Genomic DNA, 25,295 nt, shown 5'->3' on the forward strand with positions numbered 1-25,295 from the left:
TCAGTCAATTGCGGAAGGCAGCTCTGCTTGCAACTGCTGAAATCCCGCCAGGAGACTTTTAATACCATCATCCGCCTTTCCCGGGTCCTCAGAAGGGCTCGATGGGCGGACAAAAAGGCCAAATCCAGGCTGAACAGCTGAACATCCCCCGGCCCCTCCGAGAACCATCTCCTCCAAAGGACCCCTCGGAGGCTCCTCTGCCTGGAGACGGATGACGCTCCCAAAGCTCCATTTTTCATTGGGTGGGACGGACGTTCGACTTTCTGGAAGTCAGAAATAGAATTCTGCAAGACTGCCACTCCCTCGTCTTGCTTTCCCCTCCCCCCTCTCCCTCCCCCTCCCCCTTGCTCTCCTCCCTCCCCCTAACTCTCCTCCCTCCCTCGGTCCTCCACTCCTCATCCCTCCCCCTCACTCTTCCCCCTGGCTCCCTCCCCACTCCCTCCCACCCCCGTTTTCTGTCCTGCTCTGCGTAGGCAGCCTTTCCTCCCTCCTGATGCAGGACTGGGGGTCGGGCTTCCTCAAGCACCTGAGGCTGGCAGGAAAGGGGGGTGGCTCCCGGGGGAGGAGCATAAAGAGGGTCTTGGAGACCCCGAATTTCCTCCCTTGCACCCCGAGCCTCAGGAAGGTGGGAAAGGCTAAAAGGCTATTGTATTTAGAGGTGGGGGCAAGGACCAAGGAAGGTGAGACCCCCACTCATTTTAACCTTGTCCCCTCTCTCTGGACAAGGGGAATTGGGTTCCCACGAGGTCTTCCAAACGGCAGGAACTGAGAAAGGGGGGAGGGGGAGGAGAGTTTCGGGGAGATCAGGCAAGGCTGAGAGAGGAATGGGAAGTGAATCTTTTGAGGGAGGGGAGTTCGAGGGGGGCCTGAAGCTTCTCCCTCCTTGTCTTGGAGGAGTTTCAGCCTCTACAGCAGCCCAGAGGCTTCCTGGTGGTCTCCCATCCTCAGGCTCACCAGGCCCACCTCTCTCAGCTGGGTGAGGGCATCGGAGGCTGGGCAGCTGCCAGCTGTTGAGGGCTGAGGATCAAATGCCAGCTAATGGTTGGTGATGCCAGATCAGAGCCCCCACCCTCTCCCAGCTGCAGCAGGCAGACATCCCACAGGGCGCCTATCCTGAGGCGGCCTGGATCCTCTCCTGGGATGGGGGGGGAGGGGCAGCACCAGCCTCAGCAGGCCAGAACTGGGTCCCCTCCTGCAGCTGAAGGAGGCGGCAGAGTCCGAACCTGCCCCACAATTGTGTGTTTGGACACAACCAGTCACCCAAAATTGGCCCCAGATCCAGAGAGACTCTGGTGGGATCCCATCGCTCTCCTGATCAAAGCAGAACTTTCCCCTCCCCCACAAGACTTTGATTGAGTTCTTCCTGACACCCCCCATGCCCCTCATACACACACACACACACACACACACACACACACACACACACACACAGAGCAGCCCTTCTTTCTCCATCCCCCGAGAGCTGCAGAGGCGCTTGGGCTTCGCTTCCCCAGCCTGAAGCTTTGGGCTCCTCCGAAGCGGAACTGAGGACCTGGCCAGGATCCAGCAGGCAACAAGCCTCCATTCACCCTCAGGGCCTCCCCTCCTCCTCCTCCTCCGCCCCATGGCTGAGTCTGCAGGTGGGGCAGCCACAAGGTCCTCTGCCCCATTGGAGGTGGCTGAAGGGGCCCCTCCCCACCACCTCATTAGAGCTCTCTGGTCCTTTTCTCCCTCAGTTGAAGCCCATTGAAGAAAGGAGTCCCTGACTTATGACGGTTCATTTAGTGACCATTTGAAGTTACAATGGCACTGAAAAAAGTGACTCTTTGCCTAATATTCCTTCTTTTTAAAATATTTTTTATTGCTTTAATTTTTTTAATACTTTCATGTAAATACCTGTTTTTATTTTTGTTGTATGTGACCCAGAGTCACTTGTTGTGAGATGTGTGGCTACATAAATTTGATACATAGATAGATAGACAGACAGATAAACAGACAGACAGATATAAATAGGTGATAGATACTGCAGATACATAGGTGATATAGATACTGTAACTAGGTAGACAGACAGACATATATATACTGTAGATGGATGAATGGATAGATAACTCCAACCCTTATATTTTGAATATAAGCAGAGACAGTAGAAGCTTATTCGTTCACATCAGTATGTTGTTCGTTCGTTGCAGCCTCTTTAAATACCTTCCAATTTCTGCCCTTGAAGGAATCTCCTCGTAGAGCCTCCATGGCTTCTGCCGGCCACAGTCTCCCTAGTTCTCTCCTGGGTCCTCTCTGATGAACCTTAAAGGCTTCTCTGCTGACCGGAGCCTCCCAGAGAGAGGATCGGAGGGGCCAGGAGGAGGAGGGGGAGGGACGGCCTCAAAGGCTCCCTGGGGGTTGGAGAAGGCCCCGTCCAGGGTCTCCCCTCCCCTGGTGGCAAAGGCCCCGTATGGGGGGAAAGGAGGGGGGGCTGCTTTCAAGGCGGCCTCTGGTCTGCTGGGTTTCCCAGGAGCCTCTTTCCTCTTCCACAAGGCCCAGAACCTGCCTCCCAGGTGAGGCCAGGGGAGTCCAAGCCCCCCATGACTCTTGCGGGGAGCTTCCTCTGGGCCTCAGCTAATTCACAGAAACTTCCATCTCTTTCCTCTGGTTGGTTGGGAGGCTCCGAATATTCCCCCATCCCTCTTTCCCCCCCTTTTTATGTCAACCCCAAATGCATTGAAGGAGGTTTTCGTCTTTCTTCTGTTGAGTTCAGTTGGTTATTTCTTATAATTATTTTTCCTGTGGTGGCCCCAAGACCCCAGATGAGGAAGGGGAGGGGGAAATTCTGCCTCGATGATGGAGGCCCCTGGAGTCCTGCAGAGTCAGTCTGGATGACCTCTGGAGGGGGCGAGGCTCAGTTGGAGGGCTGTCTAGGGGCATCTAGAGGTGATGGGGAGAAGGGAGGGGTCTTCCACTTAGGGCTGCCCCATTGAACTCCCCCCCTTTTTCCCACAGAGCAGGTCTTCCCCTCCGTGGCATATTTCTTCTACGCCAGGAAAGGTTCAGATGGATTCCTTGGAGGTCATCTAGTCCAACCTCCTCCTCGGGCCTACACCATTTATACCATCGAGCAGGAGACTCTATACAATTTGAATCTGAGCCCCAAAGAGGGAGGGAGCCATTGGGTGCCCAAATGGGGCAGGACCCTCCAGTTGTGAAGGGGAGAAATGGCTGAAATGGCTGGGTGAATGTAGGGGAGTCTCGGGTGCCCCCCAATGGCTCCCCACAAACGCTCAGGGAGGACTGTGCCTGCTGCCCTTCTGCTCCTCCAAAGGGGGCTTGAGGGGAAGCAGAGCAAGGGGGCCTCTGAGCAGAAAGGGGGGTCCTGCCCTTTCGTCCCCCTTGGATCTGCCCACCCTCCTCCTGAACCAGTTCTGGCTTCGGACCCAAAGTAGCCAGGATGGTGGATCCAGAGGCAGCGGAGGGAGGAGCCTCCTGTGGGGGCAGCAAAAAGGAAGAGGAGGAAGAGGAAGGAAGGATTCCAGGGTTTTCTTACATCTGAAGTTTATTCTTTTATAGCAAAGCGAAGGGAAGGGAAGTGAGTGGGAGGAAGAATGATGTAGATGAAGCTGCTGTGGGTTCAAAGCCAGGAGAGTTGAGGGGTCTGGAGTGACAGGTCCACCTAGCATCCCTGGGGACAGTCTAGATGGTCTCCACCCCTCCCTCACAAGAAAGAGCGGCTCTGAAAGGAAGCTGGGGTGTATATATGTGTCTCAGCAGGAGAAGGTCCAGGCTGCCATTCTCCTCCTCCCCCCAAACTGCCACCTTCAGCCTCCATTTCTCACAGGTTGCAAACAGGACAAAGAGTCTTCAGCTGTTAAATAAAAAATATCCTTTTGCATCGGAGAGCAGGATTAATTCATGAGTGCTGTAGAAAAAGAGATGGGGAAGAAAATCAGAATATAAAGAGACACTTTTCCTGTAAATAATATATTCTTCTTCCCTTTCATCCCCCACCCCCAAGGCAGACCCACACTGCAGGGGGGTGGTTGACAGGCAGGGACACATAGAGAGAGAATCCGCCCATTTCAGGGAGGAAAAGGCTGGGATGCTTCATATGAACAGAGAAGACGGGGCTACGATGGGGGTGGCAGCAAAGGGGGGAGCCTGGGCTCACTTGGCCAGAAATTGTGGGAATTCTCACAAGGAGAAGGGGGGTCAGGAAGAAGAGCCTGTCCAGGTTCCAACTGATGAACCCAAAGGAGTCTGTATGGGGTGCCAAGAAGGATCCTCTCGGACCGGAGGGTGGGGTGCAGTTCAGGGAGAAGTTTTGGAGGGAGTTCATTAAGTTGATAGTTTCATCTCAAGGACTCAGCTCCACCTCCCACCCGAGGACGAACGGAGGTAGAGAACGAGCGAACGCAATGATAGAACAATACCTGAGATGCTCTGATAATTATCAGCAATTTAGCTGGGCAGATCTCCTGCCATTTGCTGAAGTGGCCTTCAATACCGCAGTGCATAGTAGCATGGGATTCACCCCTTCTAAAATAGCCACAGGGTGGAATTTGTCCCCTGAATACCCTCAGGAACCCCCCTCCACAGTGACCCTAACAGAATGGGGGGGTGCTTACAAAATCCGTGGGGAATCTAAACCTGGGGTGCTCCCTCCCCAAGGGAGGAATGGGAAGGAATGCCCCCCACCTTCCCTTCCCTTTTGCAATTTCCCAAAACTTGGAAAAATTTTGGGCAAGATTTTAGCATTTGGGTGTGTTTTGTTTTTGATTGCAGTACTTTTTCAGAGTTCTGTAAGGAAAAGCTGCCAAAAATCAAAAATCTGCTGTATCTACAGCAAGGAGATATTGTCCAGGCATGTTTTTTTTAAGGAACAATTAAGGAAATTTAAAAACCACCAATAACTTGTAGGAGGGGTTCAGATAAGGGGGAAGAGGAGAAACTCACCTGCAGGAGGTTGGATGGGAATTGCTGGAAAGTGAAAAAGACTCAATCAGAAACCTTTATGGGCTGGAGGACTGGTGGGGTGTCCCTATCCCCTTTGACAGCCCATAATAGGTTGTGTGATCTTCACTTAATAACCGCTTGAGGAACAGAAGTTCCCATAAACACTCCTCAAGGGGCCCCTCTTGGCCACCTGCTAAGCTTAATGAGAGGCCTCCCCTAGAGGGTCCCCTCCCCACAACCTCCCCTCCAGCCCCCCAGACTCACCTTTCTTGCTCTTCAGGTAGGAGAAGAGCCCCACAGCCAGGAAGGCCACTCCTATCACGGCCCCCATGATCCCCGTCCAGAGTTTGCTCCTGGCAGAGCTGGAGGAACGGGGCTCTGGGGAAGGAGAAGGAGCCTCACCTGAGCAGGAGGATCAGGCCCACCTTCCCCCAGGAGGCTCCATTCTGCCCCCCCCCCCACAGGGAGGGTCTCTCCCACTTCTCAGGGCAGGATGGGGTCCACAGACCAGGAGGGGAGGGAGGGGAGAGAGGGGCTTACCCCACTGGACAGTGATAGGGGCCTCCAGGCTGGCATGCCCCACCTGGCAAGTGTAGACATCCCCCCGTTGGGGCTGGGTCTCCAGCATCACCTGGAGCTGATAGGTCCAGTCTCCGTTCTGGAGCTCCTCCCCAAAGGCCACGCCCTCCTCCTCCGGCCGCCCGTTCTTCAGCCACTGGACCTCGATCTCCACGGGGTAAAAGCCGGTCGCGGTGCAGAGGAGGATGGTGTTGGGGGAAGTGGGGTCCATCTTGGTGGGGGAGATGGAGACGGTGGGCTTGGCTGGAGGGAAGGAGGAGAAAGAGGCACATGAGAGACACAACAGGAAAGAAATGACGCAGAAGACGGGAAGGACAGACGCAGCACGAGTCGGATGATTCTTGGGATCTCGTTGAAAATGAAACCAGATTTTTAATTAGGTGTAATACCACAACATTTGTTTGTTTGTTGTTTGTTTAGTAAATTTAGTTATTTATTAAATTTATTTGCCAAAGTGGCCACAGCTAACCCAAAGTCTTACAGACACTCTCCTAGCCGTGACTGCCACCTGCTCTCCGGGAGTCCAGGAGAATCTCCAGAATTGCCAACTGGGTCTCTGGGACAATGCAGCTCCACCCAGAAGGAAGTTGGTTAAAGTCCCCCATCTTGGGGCTCCCAACACCCAAAGCCCTTTGGCCTTTCCAGGGTTCAGCCGAAGCCCCTAATCCCCCATTCAGCCCCTCCCCCCAGAGCCTCCAGGACCCTCGAGGGGGCAGCCTCAGCATCTCCTGGGTCCCCAGAGGCGGAGATGAAACCTTATCACATCAGCAGACGGAGGAGACCTCCAGCCCTGGTGACGGATGGCCTCACCCAGCGGCTTCATGCGGAGGTCATAGAGGAGAGGAGAGAGGACGGAGCCAAATGCCTCTGGGCAGCCCTGAAGGTGATCAACCAAGCTAGGAAAGAAAGAAAGAGAAAGAGAAAGAAAGAGAAAGAGGAAAGAGGAGAGGAGAGGAGAGGAGAGGAAAGGAGAGAAGAAGAGAAGAGAAGAGAAGAGAAGAGAAGAGAAGAGAAGATCTTTGTCCCAATTTTCTTTGGTGTTTCAATCACTTTTCAAAATGTTTTATTTGGAGAGAGAAAATTTCTCCTTCCACTTTCCCTTTTCCCCCTTTAGGATCCACAAGATACACAAAAAATCAGCAGAAGATTTTAGGGGGAAAAGTGCAAAATGTGATGTGGCTACAAAACCCCCCAATTTTAGGCAGCCTCAACAGAAAGAGGCATTTTGAAGGAAAGGGCAAAGGAGCCCAATGGGGGGGGGCAGCCCTTTGCTCCCCATAACTGCCAGAATCCCCTGAAGGAAAAGTTTCTCCCCCATTGAAGATGAGAGACCCTGAATCCCCCCTTCAGAGCAGGAAGGGCAGAAGAGGTTTGGGGGATCTCATGATCTCTCGAGGATCCTTCCTGCAGGGGCTTTGGGGGGATTCAGAGGGAGACCCACCCAGCCGGCCTCCTTCCCAGCCGCAGGAACCGGCCATTCCTGGGGAAGGAGGTGGGGAGGGGTCCCTCTGACTCCCAGAGGGAAGCTTCTGCCCTGGATGAGGGGGGCAGGGAGTGGGGAAGGGATCCAGAGGGGATCTTGGATCTTGAGCTCCTCCTTCAGCAAATGCTCCAACTGGCACAACTCTTGGATGGATTAATGGGGGGGGGGTTAGCCTGGATGAGCCCCCCAAGAGAGTTGACAATTTTTTTTTCTGTTGAGGGATTTTCTTATTAACAGTAAATTCTATGATGCTTAAATGCTCCAAGAGGCTTTTCTCTCTTAGGATCTGGAGGTTTTCCTCTTATGGAAGAAAGATCTTGTTGGATTCTATGGTGAGACGTTATTTTTGGAGAATCTCTGGGCTCCCAATGGGAACATTAAACTTAACCAGTTCTTAAGTGATGATGCTTTCAAGACTTTTCTGATTCTAATAAAAGGAATATAATTTCCCTGGAATGGCCGAATGGCAACAAGGGCAGCTAAAATCCTTGATTGGCCTCTGAAACCCCATCAGTGGATAGAAATATAGAAGATTTTTATTAGACAAAGAAATAAAAGGAGAAAAAGGAATGTAGGGAACATTGAAGGAATCCGGAAGAGAGAATGAAAGAATCTGAGGCTTCAGGGCTGAATGGAGGCCCAATTTATTCCTTCTGACCCCAAATTCAGTTTTAAGGCTTGTGGGTGTTTTTGGATTCTCCCCCCAAATCAGGAAGGAAGAACGGAAGCGATCAGGGTTCCTATTATTGGGGGTTTTACATCTCGGTTTAAGCATTGAATCATGATTACAAATTCTAAGCTGCTTTTGTTACTCATTTGTTTGTTTAGTGGATTGAAAAGCTGCTGGACTGGAAATGACTCTGAATGAATAAAGATGAAAAAAAAGCAGAAGATCCATAGAAAGGGGTCAACTAATTCTTTTTTTTATTTTGGGTAAAAAATGAGGTTTTATCCCAAAGTGCCCAAAACAGCATTTCTGGAGCAGAGGAAGAGAGGGAGGGGCTTCTGGGTGGGAAGAGGGAGGGAGACGGGAGGTTCCTGAATAGGATAGAAATGAATCAGGGATAGAGAGAAATATATATGTAGATACAGGGAGTCCTCGACTTAGGACCACAATTGGGCCCAAGATTTCTGTTGCTAAGTGAGACGTTTGTTCAATGAATGTTGCCCCATGTTATGACCTTTCTTGCCACAGTCGTTAAGTGAATCACTGCAGTTGTTAAATGAGTAACAGGGCTGTTAAGTGAATCCGGCTTCCCCACGGACTTTGCTTATGGGAAGGTCGCAAAAGGGGATCACGTGACTCTGGAATGCTGTGACCGTCACAAGGAAGAGTCCGTTGCCAAGCATCTGGATTTAGATCACGTGACCCTGGGGAGGCTTCAAGGGTCATAAGTGTGAAAAACAGTCATAAGTCATTTGTTTTCACTGCTGTTGTAATTTTCAACAGTCACTAAACGAACTGTTGTTAAGTGGAGGACTGCCAGTATTGAGGAGGAGAGAGAGAGACCTGGCTGGATTCCCCCCCACCCCCACCCCCAAAAAACCTTATCTGGATGGATTTTCTTGGGGGGGGGAATGGATCAAAGGGATCCTAGATTCCAGACAGGAGGAGAGTTTGGAGCCTGGGAAGAAAAGGGGGATTTTGCACATCTGAGAGTGCAGAATAAATAAATAAATAAATGAGGAGTAAAATCTCCATCTGGGAGGATCCCAAGGAATGAAAGGAAAGGAAAGGAAAGGAAAGGGGGGGTTCTGGTGTCCCCCTCCCAGGGAAGAGCCCCCCCCAAGACTCTCCTCTCCGGCCAATCAGACGCTCCTCCCTCTTGGTAGCCTCGAAATCTCCTGGGCAGGAGAGGGCACTGGGGAGACTCATTTATTTTATTAATTTTTCCTTTTATTTATTTATTTAATTAATTTTATATATTTCTATATTTTACTTACTTACTTATTTACTTATTTATTTCCTGGATTGAAAAGATGCCGGAGTGGAAATGACTCTGAATAAAGAATAGAGAGAACGGAGACCTGGAGAGAAAGGATTTCGTGGATTCCCTTTGAAGATTCTTTTTTTTTTTTTATCCTGAAATCCCAAAGGCCCCAGAGGGGGAGAGAGCCCCCCACCCCTTATTGGCCTTCTGGAAAGGGCTCCCAAGGGGGCTCTGGGGCTTTGCTGGGGGGGGGGCGGAGAGGGAGAGGCAGCCTGAATCCCCTGAAGCCTTTCAATTAAGTCTCTTCATGAATTAATGAACTGATTTTTCCACTGAATTTGAGTCATCCTTGCTTTTGAAATCACCACTAAATCTTCATCCGGGAGAGTCTCAATCAAGGAGAGGAAAAGGGGGTCCCCTCCCCCAAACTCCCCCCTAACTCCCCCCCCCACGAACTCACCTCTCCGGTCAATCACAGAAATCCTCTGGAGACCCTCATAGTTGTACCGGCAGAAGGAATCCACTCCGGACTTCTCGACCTGCAGGAGCTGCTCATCGCTGTTCCAGGTGTCTGCATCCCTCTTCCCAAACTCCGTGACGGCCACGTACTTCCCGAGGTCGCTGTCGAAGCGGAGGTATTCCTGCTGGTTGTAGAGGTAGCGGTCCAGGAACCTCACCCGCTGCGTCCCGTTGAGGAAGCGGCACTCGCACTTCTGCTGGACCAGGAAATGGGCTGCGAGGGGGAGGGGGAGGAAGGCGGTCAGGAGGGACTCCAGGGCCCATCGCTCCCAGCCATTGGAAGAGGAGGAGGGGGCGGGGTGGGGGACCTTCCGAGAGGTCCAAGAAGGGGCCTTGGTAGTACAGGGGTTTAAGGCACCCTGTTATTAAGCTTATTAAGACCAGCTGCCTGCAATTACTGCAGGGTTCGAATCTCGCCAAGGCTCAAGGTTGACTCAGCCTTCCATCCTTTCTAAGGTAGGTGAAATGAGGACCCAGTTTGTGGGGGCAATAAGCTGACTTTGTATAAATATACAAAAGGATGAAGGCTATTGCTTAACGCATTGTAAGCCGCCCTGAGTCTCCGGAGAAGGGCTGCATATAAATCAAATTTAAAAAAAAAAGAGAGAGAGACTGGTGGAAGAGGCCCCCTGGAGGAGGGAACGTGAACTCTCTCAGTCCCAGAGAGGAAGGGAGGCTTCCTGGGGGGTCTGTAGGGTGAAGGGGAGGAAAGAGGGGGAGGGGTGGGAAAAGGCAGGCAGAAGCTCAACCGGTCCAGCAATCCCATTCAGTCTCTGCAGGGAAGGTTGCATCTCAAGGGGCAGGAAGGATGGGGGGGGGGGCCTGGAGGGAAAGTAGCTTCCATTCCCCCCACTCTCTCTTCTTTTGGGAGGGGATCTGGGGAGGGGCCACAATGAGGACATCTAAACTGACTCTCCTGGGGTCTCCCAGCCCTTCAACCCCCACCTTCCCTCATTCTCCCCCCCTTTCTTCTTCCCCGGAATCTTCAGCCCAGCTCCCTCCCTTTGGGGGACTCCTGATTCCTCTCCCCCTCCCCAAAAAGACCCTGCAGTGCAGCCCCCCCCCGAAGAGCCTCTCAAAGGAAGGGTCTCCCACCCCCTCCTTCTCCCTCCCTTCCCCCTCCCCTCCACGGGGATTATAGGGGTGGGGACTTCTTGGTCTCCTCCCCAAATTCAGGGGCTCCCCAGAAGGGCCCGAAGCCCCCCTCTTGCCTGACCTCCAAAGCCTCAAATCTGAGATTCAGAAGAAAAACGGAAGTTTCTGAAAAAGCCAAAAGACTTTTGCTCAAATGCCTCTTTTCCCTTCTGGGGATTCAGGGCTGAAAATGCCTCAGTTTCCCTCTTTCGCTTTTCCTCCCTTCCTCTTTCCCTGCAACCCCTCCCACCCAGGCACAGGAGAGGCCGCGACCCCCACCTGGGCTACATGGGGGGAGGGTTAGGATTAGGGTCCCTCTCCGTCCTCCTGGGGGGGGCTGTGGGGAGGAAGGGGGAGGAGACCACGCAGAGATCGAGGCTGCTGGAGGCTCTGGAGACCCATCGGCTTCCTTCCCCCTTCCCAGCCCCCTCCTCCCCCGCCCAGCCCCCTCCTTACCGGGGGTCTCCTCCCCCCCTTCGCTCCCGGGGATCCGGGCCAGCGCCCCCAGCAGCAGCATCAGGGGGAGCCCAGCCAAAGCCATGGAGGCTCCCCACAAGCGCCCCAAAGGGGGGAGAAAGACGCTCCCAGCCCCAGAGGAGGAATCGGAGGGTCTGGAGGGGGGGAGGAGGTTTCCCAGGACTTCGGAAGAGGGAGAGTCCAGAAAGAGCAGGAGGACCAATGGGAATCCTCCCTTCTGCAGCGTCATCGGTCTCCGGGCAGAGCCTCCCTTGACTTCGCCCGATGCAGGAGATCGTTCCGAGCAGAGGAGAAACTTAAGTCGGTTATTGAGGCCCCTTTTCACTCCTCACTAATATTCTGCGTTTTAAGTTCTGTTTTCAAGCCAATTGCAGCAAGAAATGAAAAGGGATCCTGAAAGATGGAGAAAAGATTCCTACTTGGGATAATCAGTTGCCGTTTCCTGTCCTGCCCCAAAACCTCCCCAGAGCCCCCCTAAGACCCCCTCAAAGGGAGGGTCTCCCGCCCCCTTCACTAAAGGGAGAGTTTGGGGGAGTTAATTTCCGAGGAGCAACTCAGACCCCCAAATACCCTTCTCTCAAAGCCCCCCCTCCCCCCGCCCTCCAGGTCCTGCTTGAGGAATCGGGGATTATGGGGTGGGGGGTTCTTGGTCCCCTCCCCAAATTCAGGGGCTCCCCAAGAAGGGATCCAAGCTCCACTCTTGCTTGACCTTCAAAGCCTCAAATCTGAGATTCAGGAGAAAAAGTGAAAATTCTTTTTCTTATACTTTTGGTGGTGGCATTTGTGGATTCAGGTCTGAAAGTGCGGAAGAAACTTTGGGGGCTCCAAATTGATTCGGGCTTGGAAACTTCGCCTCTCTTGCCCCCGACCCCTTTCCCAAAGTCTCTCCTGGGGTCTCAGTCCCCCCTTTCCTCTCTCCACCCCCCAGCATCCGTGGGTCCCTCCCAGCCCCCTCCTTACCCGGTGTCTCCTTCCCCTCTTCGCTTCCAGGGATCCCCGACAGCGCCGCCCCCATCAACAGCTGGAGGAGCCCAGCAGAGCCCATGGATGCTGCCCCACAACGCCCCCCCCAAGAATGGGGAGACCTAGACGTTCCCAGCCCCAGAAGCAGAACTGGTGGGTCTGGACTGGGTGGGAGATAAAAGAGTTTGGGGGGAGAAGGTTCGATCTCTCAACTTGTGGGTCGCTTTCCGAAGGTTTCCTTCCCAGGCTGGGTCCCATCATCTTCAGCGGAGTGGAGGGGAAAGGGTTAAAAAGGAACTTCCTTCTCTCAGAGTCAGCCTGGAGAGTAGCCGGAAGAAGCAGAACCAATCAGAATTCCCCCTTATGCAGTGTCATCGGTCTCCGGGCAGGGTCGTCTTCTAGCCCAACCCTCTGCTCGGGCAGGAGGTCCCATGTGCCATTCTCCCCACAATGGTGGTCCTGTGTCCTTTTGGAGGCCTCCAGTGATGGAGCTCCCACAACTCCTGAAGGCCACTTCTGTTCCTCTGGTTGGTCGCTCTCCAGAAATTCCTCCTTGGTTCCAGGTTGCTTCTCTCCTCGGTCCGTTCCCCTCCGTCGTCTCTGGTCCTGCCTTCCGGTGCTTTGGAGAAGAGGGGGACCCCTCCTTCTTCCTGGCAGCCCCTCAAATGTTATAAGGCTGCTGTCCTCCCTGAGGGGCAAATGACATAGTTACTTTGTCTTCTAATCTGATTGAGATGCTCTCTCTTAAAGTGATCTTCATGGTTATGAGCTTTTAACATCCCTCAACTGAGAAACAAGCCGGAGACTCCAGATAAGAAAAGTTGGTCAGTCCAGATTGGGGTCTGGCTTCTCTCTTTCGTGGGCCCCAAAGAACTTTTCTCCTCCCAATCTCTGCCCCTTCAGCCCTCGTTTTCATAGGATCCTAATGCTATTATCCTGCCCAATCCCCCTTCCTCCTTCAGATTTCTTCCTTCTGCTCACTCTGAAAGGGGATGGAAGCGAAGGTCCCTCTTTGAAGGAGAGGAATCCCTTTCGTCTGAATATTCTGATAAATGGTAATAAAACGATCTTCCTTTCTCAGTTTGTCTCCCTGGGAAATAGGCCCACTGAGGCAGGAGCCTGAAAAAGCCAGATTTGGCCTTCAAGACCCAGCACCTTCCTTCCCACGTCCTGGGCATCCCCCCCTCATGGGTATCGTGGGGGGTCTAGACCAGCCACCTCCTTCCCGAACCTCCTCCTCCCCCACCGAGTTCCCTCCTTACCAGGAGTCTCCTCCCCCCTTTCGCTTCTGGGGATCCGGGCCAGCGCCCCCACCAGCAGCAATAGGGGAGCCCAGCAGAGCCCATGGATGCTGCCCCACAAGCGCCCCAGGGGTGGGGTTCCCAAATGTTTACTCCCGGTTCTGTGGGCGTGGCTTGGTGGGCGTGGCAGGGGAAGGATACTGCAAAATCCCCATTTCCTCCTGATCAGCTGGGACTCAAGAGGCAGAGAATAGATGGGGGCGGGGCCAATCAGTGGTGGTATTGACTGGTTCTCCGAACGACTTAAAGTTTCTGCTACCAGTTCTCCAGAACTGGTCCGAACCGGCTGAAACCCACCTCTGAAGCAGCCCCAAAGGGAGAGGAGAAAGGCACGGATGCTCCCTGAAGCCAACTCCACTTGCCTTGGCACTGAGGGGGTTCCCTAGAGAGCAGAAGCCCTTAGACTTCTATCCCGCTTCCCAGGGCTTCCCGGCCCTCTCTCGGCAGTTTAGGGAGTCAGCCTCTGGCCCCCAACAATCTGGGCCCTCCTTTAACCCAGGGGTCCCCAACCTTAGGTGGCCTGGACCAGGGGGAGGGGGAAAGAGGGGATGAGCTTGTGGGAGGGGCAAGTGCTTGTGGGGCCGCAGGGGTCTGTGATGATGCTCGTGCAAGGACAGGACAGGACAGGACAGGACAGGACAGGACAGGACAGAACAGAACAGAATTTTGTGTTTTGGCCAAGTGTGATTGGACACATAAATCATTTGTCTCTGGTGCAGAAGCTCTCAGTGTCAATGCAAAGCAACAGAGGAATAATAATCGCATAATCATAATTCCAATAAGAGGGTCAGTCAAAACCCTGATCGTCTCGGTTGCTCTTCTCTGCACTCCTTCTAGAGTCTCGAGATCTTTTTTCTCTCCTGGTGACCAGAACTGGATTTGGGATTTCCATAGATAGCGGTAGGTGGATCTCATCATGCGGATCCTCGGGAATCTCCCTGGATCCAGTGGCCTCCACACTTGTCTAAGCGCCAGGTGGATTTCAGGTGAAGCGGCTGTGAGGTCTGAATGGGGGTCTCAGCTGAGCAGGAGAGATGGGGGAGGGGGGCCTGGAGGGACAGGCAGGCCAAGAGTTCCCGGGTCAGTCTAGAGGATCTCCACCCCGTTCCTGTCCCCCCCCCTTGTAAGAAAGGGAGGCTCTGAAAAGAAGCTGGTAGGTCTCAGCAGGAGAAGGCCCACCGTCCACTCCCCCTCCCTTTCCACCCCCTCCCCCTCCCACCCCCTGGACCGCAGCAGCCGCTTGAGTTCCGGAGGCCTGAGCGGTCTCTTCCGGGGCTTGGGCTCTCTCCGTTTCACCCCCGGGGCCTCCATCCTCCCCCCGGCAGGCAATGCGTACCTTTCGCGGGCTCTACGACTCTCGGTCGCCTCTCTCAGTCGTTGCAGAGCCTGGGTGGTCAGAAGATTTTCTTTCTGCTCTTCCTGCCAGGCAGCATCTCCGCCTCGGCCTCTGGTAGTTGTTGCTCCTTGGGGGGGTCTTCTCCAGCTCCAGTAACCTCCCCACGCCCAGCGACCATCGGGCTCTCTCCGGCTTCTCCTCCGGCTGTGAATCAGCCATCCGTCCCGAAGCCTCCCAGCCACGGGGAAGTCGCGGAAGCAGCAGCTCCCATCTGCTCCTGGTCTTTGCTCAGCCCCCACGGGAGTTTTTCCGGGATGGCTGTTAATTGCAGACCTCGCTTAATGCCAGGCGTGCCTCCTCTCAGCACTCACGAAAGAAACACCCCGACTCCCGTTTCATAGAGAAAGGGACTTTTCCTGAGCATGAACTGAAGGCAACCAGAGAAAAGCAAACTCTGAGGCAAAAGGCGCGAAAATCACATATAGAAAGCAATCCTTAACCCCCCCCCAATCGTCCGGTCAGGATTATCCAATCCACATCCCCCCCAGGGGTCATGTGGGGTGCAGCTTCCATGAGCCTCGGTGGAGCAGCGGACTAAGTGCTGTTAAGTGCTAGTGACCCGAAGTTGTGTCAAATGTCACAAGGAGAGGGCCGGTCAGGAAGTGCAGCCCATGAACCTGGGGTGCTCCCTCCCCTTCCCCCAGTGAGAAGAAGCCCCCCTCCTTCCCTTCCCTTCCCTTCCCTTCAGCAATTTCCCAAAAGGTGGAAACGATCCAAGTGAGATTTCACTGCGTTTTATTGCACTGAATTTTGGGGTCCCTTCAGGAAAAGCTGCCCAAAATTTCAGCAACTTGTCTCATCCACAGCAAGCGGGCTTTGCGGGGTCATTTCAAAGGTGCTTCGTTTACCTCAGAGAAAGAGAAACAGAAGAAGATTGAAGGAATTTGAAACCCCTGGGGTTCAGGTGAGGGAGGAAGAGGAGAAACTCACCTGCAGGAGGTTGGAACCGATCCCAAAACATCTGGAGCAGCCCTTGTGACACCACGGGCATTGACCAAATCCCCCTCAGTCAATTGCGGAAGGCAGCTCTGCTTGCAACTGCTGAAATCCCGCCAGGAGGAGACCTTTGGCGCCATCAAACTCCCACCTCCGCCTCTCCCGGGTCCTCAGAAGGGCTCGATGGGCGGACACAAAGGCCAAATCCAGGCTGAACAGCTGAACATCCCCCGGCCCCTCCGAGAACCATCTCCTCCAACGGACCTGGCGGTGGATCCCCTGCCTGGAGACGGATGACGCTCACAAAGCTCCATTTTTCATTGGGTGGGACGGACGTTCGATTTTCTGGAAGTCAGAAATAGAGTTGCACAGCGCTGACGCTCCCTCCTCTTGCTTTCCCCTCCCCCAGCTCCCCCTCACTCCCCCCTCAATTTTCCCCTTCCCTCCCCCTCGCTCTCTTCGCTCCCCCTCCCTCTCCTCCCTCCCTCTCCTTTGCCCCTCCCACTTCCTCCCTTCCCCCTCCCTTTCCCCTCTCCCTAATTCCCCCCTTGCTCTTCCTTCCTACCCCTTACTTTCCCCTCCCCTCCCCCTTACTCTTCCCCCTCGCTTTCCCCTTCCCTCCCCCTCCCTCTCCTCCCTCCCTCCTCCTTCGCCACTCCCGCTTCCTCCCTCCCCCTCCCTTTTCCCTCTCCCTAATTCCCCCCTTGCTCTTCCTTCCTACCCCTTACTTTCCCCTCCCCTCCCCCTCACTCTTCTCCCTCGCGCCCTCCGCACTCCCTCCCACCCCCAGTTTTCCGTCCTGCTCTCCGTGGGGAGCCTTTCCTCTCTCCTGATGCTTCCTCATGCATCTGACTTGAGACTGGCAGGAAAGGGGGGAGGGCTCCCTGGGGAGGAGCGTAAAGAGGGGCTTGGAGACCCCCAATTTCCTCCCTTGCACCCTGAGCCTCAGGAAGGTGGGAAAGGCTAACAGGCTACTGTGTTTAGAGGTGGGGGCAAGGACCAAGGAAGGGGAGACCCCCACTCATTTTAACCTTTTCCCTCTCTCTGGACAAGGGGAATTGGGTTCCCACGAGGTCTTCCAAACGGCAGGAACTGAGAAAGGGGGGAGGGGGAGAGTTCCAGGGAGAGGAATGGGAAGTGAATCTTTTGAGGGAGGGGAGTTCGAGGAGGGCCTGGAGCTTCTCCCTCCTTGTCTTGGAGGAGTTTCAGCCTCTACAGCAGCCCAGAGGCTTCCTGGTGGTCTCCCATCCTCAGGCTCACCAGGCCCATCTCTCTCAGCTGGGTGAGGGCATCGGAGGCTGGGCAGCTGCCAGCTGTTGAGGGCTGAGGATCAAGTGCCAGCTAATGGTTGGTGATGCCAGACCAGGCCAAGGCTCAGAGCCCCCACCCTCTCCCAGCTGCAGCAGGCAGGCATCCCACAGGGCGCCTATCCTGAGGGGGCCTGGATCCTCTCCTGGGATGGGGGGAGGGGCAGCACCAGCCTCAGCAGGCCAGAACTGGGTCCCCTCCTGCAGCTGAAGGAGGCGGCAGAGTCCGAACCTGCCCAACAATTGTGTGTTTGGACACAGCCAGTCTCACAAAATTGGCCCCAGATCCAGAGAGACTCTGGTGGGATCCCATCGCTCTCCTGATCAAAGCAGAACTTTTCCCTCCCCCACAAGACTTTGATTCTCTCTTGAGTTCTTCCTGACACCCCCACCCCTCATACACACACACACACACACACACACACACACACACACACACACACACACCCAGAGCAGCCCTTCTTTCTCCAGCCCCCAAGAGCTGCGGAGGCGCTTGGGCTTCGCTTCCCCAGCCTGAAGCTTTGGGCTCCTCCGAAGCGGAACTGAGGACCTGGCCAGGATCCAGCAGGCAACAAGCCTGGATTCTCCCTCAGGGCAGCTCAGGGACTCCCCTCCTCCTCCTCCTCCTCCTCCTCCGCCCCATGGCTGAGTCTGCAGATGGGGCAGCCACAAGGTCCTCTGCCCCATTGGAAGCGGCTGAAGGGGCCCTTCCCCACAACCTCATTACAGGTCTCTAGTCCTTTTCTCCCTCAGTTAAAGCCCATTGAAGAAAGGAGTCCTTGACTTATGATGGCTCATTTAGTGACCATTTGAAGTTACAATGGCAGAGTCAGTCTGGATGACCTCTGGAGGGGGCGAGGCTCAGTTGGAGGGCTGTCTAGGGCCATCTAGAGGTGATGGGGAGAAGGGAGAGGTCTTCCACTTAGGGCTGCCCCATTGAACTCCCCCCCTTTTTCCCACAGAGCAGGTCTTCCCCTCCGTGGCAATGTCTTCTGCACCAGGAACGGCTTCAGATGGATTCCTTGGAGGTCATCTAGTCCAACCTCCTGCTCAAACTTACACCCTTTATACCATCGAGCAGGAGACTCTATACCATTGGAATCTGAGCCCCAAAGACGGAGGGAGCCATTGGGTGCCCAAATGGGGCAGGACCCTCCAGTTGTGGAGGAGAGAAATGGCTGAAATGGCTGGGTGAATGTAGAGGGGGGGTCTCGGGTGCCCCCCAATGGCTCCCCACAAATGCTCAGGGAGGACCGTGCCTGCTGCCCTTCTGCTCCTCCAAAGGGGGCTTGAGGGGAAGCAGAGCAAGGGGGCCTCTGAGCAGAAATGGGGGTCCTGCCCCTTCACCTCCCTGGATCTGCCCACCCTCCTCCTGAACCAGTTCTGGCTTCGGACCAAAAGTAGCCTGGATGGTGGATCCAGAGCCAGCGGAGGGAGGAGCCTCCTGCGGGGGCAGCAAAAAGGAAGAGGAAGGAAGGGAGGATTCCAGGGTTTTCTTACATCTGAAGTTTATTCTTTGATAGCAAAGCGAAGGGAAGGGAAGTGAGTGGGAGGAAGAATAATGTAGATGAAGCTGCTGTGGGTTCAAAGCCAGGAGAGTTGAGGGGTCTGGAGTGACAGGTCCACCTAGCATCCCTGGGGACAGTATAGATGGTCTCCACCCCTCCCTCACAAGGAAGAGAGGCCCTGGAAGGAAGCTGGGGTGTATATGTGTGTCTCAGCAGGAGAAGGTCCAGGCTGCCATTCTCCTCCTCCCCCAAACTGCCACCTTCAGCCTCCATTTCTCACAGGTTGCAAAGAGGACAAAGAGTCATCAGTTGTTAAAGAAAAAATATGCTTTTGCATCGGAGAGCAGGATTAATTCATGAGTGCTGTAGAAAAAGAGATGGGGAAGAAAATCAGAATATAAAGAGACACTTTTACCGTAAATAATAAATTCTTCTTCCCTTTCATCCCCCACCCCCAAGGCAGACCCACACTGCAGGGGGGTGGTTGACAGGCAGGGACACATAGAGAGAGAATCCGCCCATTTCAGGGAGGAAAAGGCTGGGATGCTTCATATGAAGAAAGAAGACGGGGCTTCGATGGGGGTGGCAGCAAAGGGGGGAGCCTGGGCTCACTTGGCCAGAAATTGTGTGAATTCTCACAAGGAGAAGGGGGGTCAGGAAGAAGAGCCTGTCCAGGTTCCAACTAATGAACCCAAAGGAGTCTGTATGGGGTGCCAAGAAGGATCCCCTCGGACCGGAGGGTGGGGTGCAGTTCAGGGCAAAGGTTTGGAGGGAGTTCATTAAGTTGATAGGGTCATCTCAAGGACTCAGCTCCACCTTTCATCCAAGTACGAACGGAGGTATAGAACGAGCGAACGCAATGACAGAACAATACCTGAGATGCTAAGTTCATTATCAGCAATTTAGCTGGGCAGATCTCCTGCCATTTGCTGAAGTGACCTACAATACCGCAGTGCATAGTAGGGGTGAAATGCAAAATTTGTTACTACCGGTTCTGTGGGCGTGGCTTGGGGAGGTAATGTGACTGGGTGGGCATGGCCAACTTTTTTTTTTTTACTTTTAAAAGCATTTTTTTGGCGGAAGAGGTTGTAGAAAAAATGCTTTGAAAAGTAAAAAAGAGCCTTGGTACTACAGGGGTTTAAGGGGTTTAAGGCACCCTGTTATTAAGCTTATTAAGACCAGCTGCCTGCAATTACTGCAGGGTTCGAATCTCGCCAAGGCTCAAGGTTGACTCAGCCTTCCATCCTTTCTAAGGTAGGTGAAATGAGGACCCAGTTTGTGGGGGCAATAAGCTGACTTTGTATAAATATACAAAAGGATGAAGGCTATTGCTGAGCACATTGTAAGCCGCCCTGAGTCTTCGGAGAAGGGCGGCATATAAATCAAATTAAAAAAAAAAAAGCCTCTGATGATCATGTGGCTCAGCTGGGAATGGTGGGGGAGGGGGGCGCGGGGCTTTTTGCTACCAGTTCTCCGAACCACCCGCTCCCATCGCTACCGGATCGGGCTATCCAGTCCGAACTGGGAGCATTTCACCCGTGGTGTCACCCCTTTTGAAACAGCCACAGGGTGGAACCCCCCTCCACAGTGAGCCTAACAGAATGGGTGGGTTGCTTACAAAATGCGTGGGGGATTGTAAACATGGGGTGCTCCCTCCCCAAGGGAGGAATGGGAAGGAATGGCCCCCTCCTTCCCTTCCCTTTTACAATTTCCCAAAACGTGGAAAAATTCTGAGCAAGATTTTAGCGTTTGTGTGTGCTTTTGTTTTTGATTGCAATACTTTTTCAGATCTCTGTAAAGAAACGTTGCCCAAAATCCAAAAAACTGCTCTATCCACAACAAGGAGATATTGTTCAGGCAAGTTTTTTTTTTTTTTTTTTAAAGGAACAATTAAGGAATTTTAAAAGCCACCTAAAACTCTTAGGAGGGGTTGAGATGAGGGGGAAGAGGAGAAACTCACCTGCAGGAGGTTGGATGGGAATTGCTGGAAGGAGAAAAAGACCCAATCAGGACCCTTCATGGGCTGGAGGACTCAATGGGACCCCTCCCCATTGATAGCCCATCATAGGTTGCATTGTCTTCACTTAAAGCCCCTCCAAGAACAGAAGTTCCCATAAACATTCCTCAAGGATCCCCTCTTGGCCACCTGCTAAGCTTGAGGAGAGGCCTCCCCTAGAGGGTCCCCTCCCCACCACCTCTCCTCCAGCCCCCCAGACTCACCTTTCTTGCTCTTCAGGTAGGAGAAGAGACCCGCAGCCAGGAAGGCCACTCCTATCACGGCCCCCATGATCCCCGTCCAGAGTTTGCTCCTGGCAGAGCTGGAGGAACGGGGCTCTGGGGAAGGAGAAGGAGCCTCACCTGAGCAGGAGGATCAGGCCCACCTTCCCCCAGGAGGGTTCATTCCAGCTCTCCCCATGGGGTGGGCTTCTTCCCCTTCTCAGGGCAGGGTGGGGTCCCCAGAACAGGAGGGGAGGGAGGGGAGGGAGGGGCTTACCCCACTGGATGGTGATGGGGGCCTCCAGGCTGGCATGCCCCACCTTGCAAGTATAGACGTCCCCCCGTTGGGGCTGGGTCTCCAACATCACCTGAAGCTGGTAGGTCCAGTCTCCGTTCTGGAGCTCCTCCCCAAAGGCCACGCCCTCCTCCTCCAGCCGCCCGTTCTTCAGCCATTGGATCTCGATCTCCACGGGGTAAAAGCCGGTCGCGGTGCAGAGGAGGATGGTGTTGGGGGAAGAGGGCTCCATCTTGGTGGGGGAGATGGAGACGGTGGGCTTGGCTGGAGGGAAGGAGGAGAAAGAGGCACATGAGAGACACAACAGGAAAGAAACAACGCAGAAGACGGGAAGGACAGATGCAGCACGAGTCAGCCCCTCCCCCCACAGCCTCCAGGACCCTCGAGGGGGCAGCCTCAGCATCTCCTGGGTCCCCAGAGGTGGAGATGAAACCTTATAACATCAGCAGACGGAGGAGACCTCCAGCCCTGGTGACGGATGGCCTCACCCAGCGGCTTCATGCGGAGGTTATAGAGGAGAGGAGAGAGGACGGAGCCAAATGCCTCTGAACTGCCCTGAAGATGATCAACCAAGCTAGCCAAAGAAAGAAAGAGAAAGAGAAAGAGAAAGAGAAAGAGAAAGAGAAAGAGAAAGAGAAAGAGAAAGAGAGAGAAAGAGAAAGAGAAAGAGAAAGAGAAAGAGAAAGAGAAAGAGAGAGCGAGAGGAGGAGAGGGGAGGGAGGGGAGAGGAGCGGAGCGGAGCGAAGCGAAGCGAAGAGAAGAGAAGAGAAGAGAAGAGAAGAGAAGAGAAGAGAAGAGAAGAGAAGAGAAGAGAAGAGAAGATCTTTGTCCCAATTTTCTTCGGTGTTTCAATCACTTTTCAAAAAGTTTTATTTGGAGAAAGAAAATTTTTCCTTCCACTTTTCCTTTTCTCCCTTTAGGAGCCACAAGATACAGAAATAAAAAAAATCAGCAGAAGATTTCAGGGGGAAAAAGTGCAAAATGTGATGTGGCTGAAAACTCCCCAATTTTGGGCAGCCTCAACAGAAAGAGGCATTTTGAAGGAAAGGGCAAATGCTCCAACTGGCACACCTCTTGGATGGATTAATGGGGGGGTTTAGTCTGGATGAGACCCCCCAAGAGAGTTGACAATAGATCCATTCCAGCCCAGAGTCCTTTGCTAACCATTTTGTTTTTCTCTTGAGGGATTTTCTTTTTTTTTCTTTTTTTTTTTTTTATTGAAAGAGTTTTACAACAAATACAATTTCCCCACAACCCCCACCCCGCCTCCCCTTCCCCGACTTCCCAGAGCAGAACACAAGGTATTTCTATTAAGCTTTAACAGTAAGCTAAATTGCATAACCAATTATGCTAACACCCCTAAAAGAAAAATTCCCTTAACCCCCCATATATGAAATCCTATTTCTTAAACATAATATTTCTAATATCACTTATATAGCACTTGTACAAATAATAAGAAAAAAAACATCATTCGTAAGCTATTTGATATTTTTTGGTCTGATACTTATTTTGTATATAATCAATCCATCTTCTCCAGTCCTGTATATATCTTTCTTGTGTGTGATCCTTCAAAAATGCTGAGATTTTAGCCATTTCAGCTAAATTAGTTACTTTCAATATCCAATCATCAATAGTAGGCAAAAAATCCTTCTTCCAATGTTGTGCAACCAACAATCTTGCTGCTGTTATCAAGTTCAAAATCAATTTAGTCTCTACAACTGTACAATCTGTGGTTATACCCAATAAAAACAACTGTGGAGTAAATTTCAGTTTCTTTTTAAGAATATTCTGCATCACCCACCAAATCTTTATCCAAAATGCTTTGATTTTTCTACAAGTCCACCATATATGATAATAAGTTGCGTCATCACAGTCACATCTCCAACATTTAGCTTGCACATTAGGATACATACATGATAACTTTTTGGGATCTAAATGCCATCTATAAAACATTTTGTAAAAATTTTCTCTTAAATTTTGTGCTTGTGTAAATTTCACATTTCTAATCCAAATTTTTTCCCAAGTCTCCATCATTATTGGTTCCTGAAAGTTTTGTGCCCATTTAATCATACAGTCTTTGACCAATTCCGTCTCGGAATCTATTTCTAATAAAACATTATACAACCTTTTAATATGCATTTGTTTTTGATCTCTAATTTGTTTTACCAAATTCTCCTCATTTTGCACAAAGCCAGTTTTTTGATCTTCCTTCCATCTAGCTTGAAGCTGACCATACTGAAACCATGTATAAATTATACCTTCTTCTCTCAACGTATCTAGAGATTTCAAGTACATTACCCCCCTTTCCATAGTAAGAAGCTCTTTATAAGTAATCACCTCCTGTTTTTGTTCTATACTTATATTTTCTATTGCATGTCTAGGATTTGCCCATACAGGTATCTTGTAATTTAACTTATACTGATATTTTTTCCAAATCCTTAACAAAGCATTTCTTAATATATGAACCTTGAATACTTTATCCACTTTTTTATCATATAACAAATAAGCATGCCATCCATATAACAAATCATAACCTTCTACATTCAGAACTCTACCCTCAGTTAGATTAAACCAATCACTAATATGTGATAACACCGCTGCTTCATAATACAATCTTAAATTAGGCATTTTAAGACCCCCTCTTTCACGTGTATCTTGTATAATTTTCATTTTTATTCTGGGTTTTTTCCCAGCCCAAATAAAAGTATTAACACCTTTCTGCCATACTTTTAGATTTTCGTCTTTCTTAAGCACAGGTATCATTTGGAACAAAAATAAAAATCTAGGTAAAACATTCATTTTAATTGCTGCAATTCTTCCCAATAAAGACAACTGTAGTTTTTTCCAATTTTCCATATCCTTCTGTACCTTCTGCCAAAGTACCTCATAGTTGTTTTTATATAATTTTGCATTTGAAGCTGCTATATATACCCCTAAGTATTTAACCTTTTTAACTATTTCAAAGTCTGTCAATCTTACTAATTTATCTCTTTCCAGTATAGTCATATTTTTAACTATCATCTTTGTCTTATATGGATTAACTTTAAATCCTGATACTTTCCCATATTGATTGATTAAATTCAATATATGTGGAGCCGACTCTATAGGTTGGGATAAAGTAATAACCAGGTCATCTGCGAAAGCTCTTAATCTATAGTCTTGTTGTCTAATTACAATACCCTTCACTTTTTCTGAGTCACGTATCTTATTCAATAATATCTCCAAAGTCAAAATAAATAATAATGGAGACAGAGGACACCCCTGCCTTGTTCCTTTCTCAATTTTAAAAGCCTCTGTTAAACCTCCATTAACTATGATTTGTGCTGTTTGCTGCTGATATATCGCTCTAATTGATTGTATAAAATATTCCCCAAAGTGCATTTTCTCTATTATTTTAAACAAAAATTGCCAGTTCAAACGATCAAATGCCTTCTCTGCATCCAAAAATATAAACGCTGCAGGGACTTGATTGTTTTTTTCCAAGTATTCCAGTAAATCTACGATTTGTCTAACATTATATCTCATTTGTCTCCCTTTTATAAACCCTGATTGATCATTGTGAATTATTTGTTGCATGACTGGCATTAATCTATTAGCTAATATTTTAGCGAAAATCTTATAATCAGTATTCAAGAGTGAGATTGGCCTAAAATTCTCAGGTTTAATGGAATTATGATCCTCCTTTGGGATTAGTGAAACAAAGGCTGTTTTCCAAGAAGGTGGTACTCCTCCTCCTAGTTGTATTTTATTAAATAAAATTTTAAGTGGTTCTAACATTTCAGATTGTAGATGTTTATAAAAAACAGCTGTTAATCCATCTGTTCCCGGAGCTTTACCTATTTTTAATTGTTTGATTGCCTCAACTATTTCCTCAGAAGTTATTGGCTGATTCAATCTCTCTCTCTGCTCCAACGTTAATTCAGGAATCTCCATCTTTAAATATCTATCAATATCACCATCTTGAATTAAATCTTTAGCATATAACTTTGTATAAAACTCCAAAAAAGCCTTTTTTATTAAATTCTGTTGATAAATCTCTTTACCTCTAAATTCTATCTTATCTATGACACGTGATTTCTGTTTTTTCCTCATCGTATAAGCCAACCATCTCCCAGGTTTATTAGCATTACAAAATGTATTATGTCTGGCATATTGTATGCTAGTTGCTACTTGCCCAGCCATTAACATATTAAATTGCTCTCTTAAAATATTAATCATATCTTTTGCCTTTTTATCTCCCGGGTTATTTATAAGCAGTTGTTCTTTCTTTTTAATTTCCTCCTCTATCTCTTTTCGTCTATTTTGTTGTTTTAATCTATATTTATTATT

The 25,295-nt window shown here is 51.0% G+C and overlaps 2 protein-coding genes across 2 annotated transcripts in view; both read right to left on the bottom strand.

Annotated features, from left to right (window-relative positions):
• Positions 1–12,088, bottom strand: LOC148116143 (H-2 class II histocompatibility antigen, E-S beta chain-like). Its single transcript, XM_087885403.1, has 4 exons — positions 12,004–12,088; positions 9,374–9,646; positions 5,461–5,742; positions 1–263 (listed from the first exon to the last, which is right to left on the bottom strand). Exons 1-4 carry the CDS (start codon positions 12,086–12,088, stop codon positions 1–3), a joined length of 903 nt encoding a protein of 300 aa, XP_087741529.1.
• A 4,825-nt stretch (positions 12,089–16,913) lies between these two features.
• LOC148116144 (H-2 class II histocompatibility antigen, E-S beta chain-like) overlaps positions 16,914–25,295 on the bottom strand; it is a 43,780-nt gene continuing 35,398 nt past the window's right edge. Inside the window, exons 3-4 of the mRNA XM_087885404.1 lie at positions 20,949–21,230; positions 16,914–17,092 (exon numbers count right to left, since the gene is read on the bottom strand). Coding sequence (XP_087741530.1) covers positions 16,914–17,092; positions 20,949–21,230 — 461 coding nt within the window. The remainder of the gene's footprint in view (positions 17,093–20,948; positions 21,231–25,295) is intronic.

This window comes from Pantherophis guttatus, chromosome 2 (genome assembly GCF_059756535.1).
Source record: "Pantherophis guttatus breed Tessera chromosome 2, ASM5975653v1, whole genome shotgun sequence".
In the NCBI taxonomy this organism is placed as follows: Eukaryota; Metazoa; Chordata; class Lepidosauria; order Squamata; family Colubridae; genus Pantherophis; species Pantherophis guttatus.

Coding starts and splice junctions, on each gene's coding strand:
- LOC148116143 (XM_087885403.1), bottom strand. CDS start 12,088: ATGGGCTCTGCTGGGCTCCTCCAGCTGTTGATGGGGGCGGCGCTGTCG. Junction 9,647..12,003: donor AGAGGGGAAGGAGACACCGG/GTAAGGAGGGGG, acceptor TCCCCCTCGCAG/CCCATTTCCTGGTCCAGCAG. Junction 264..5,460: donor CCCTATCACTGTCCAGTGGG/GTAAGCCCCTCT, acceptor TCTGACTTCCAG/AAAGTCGAACGTCCGTCCCA.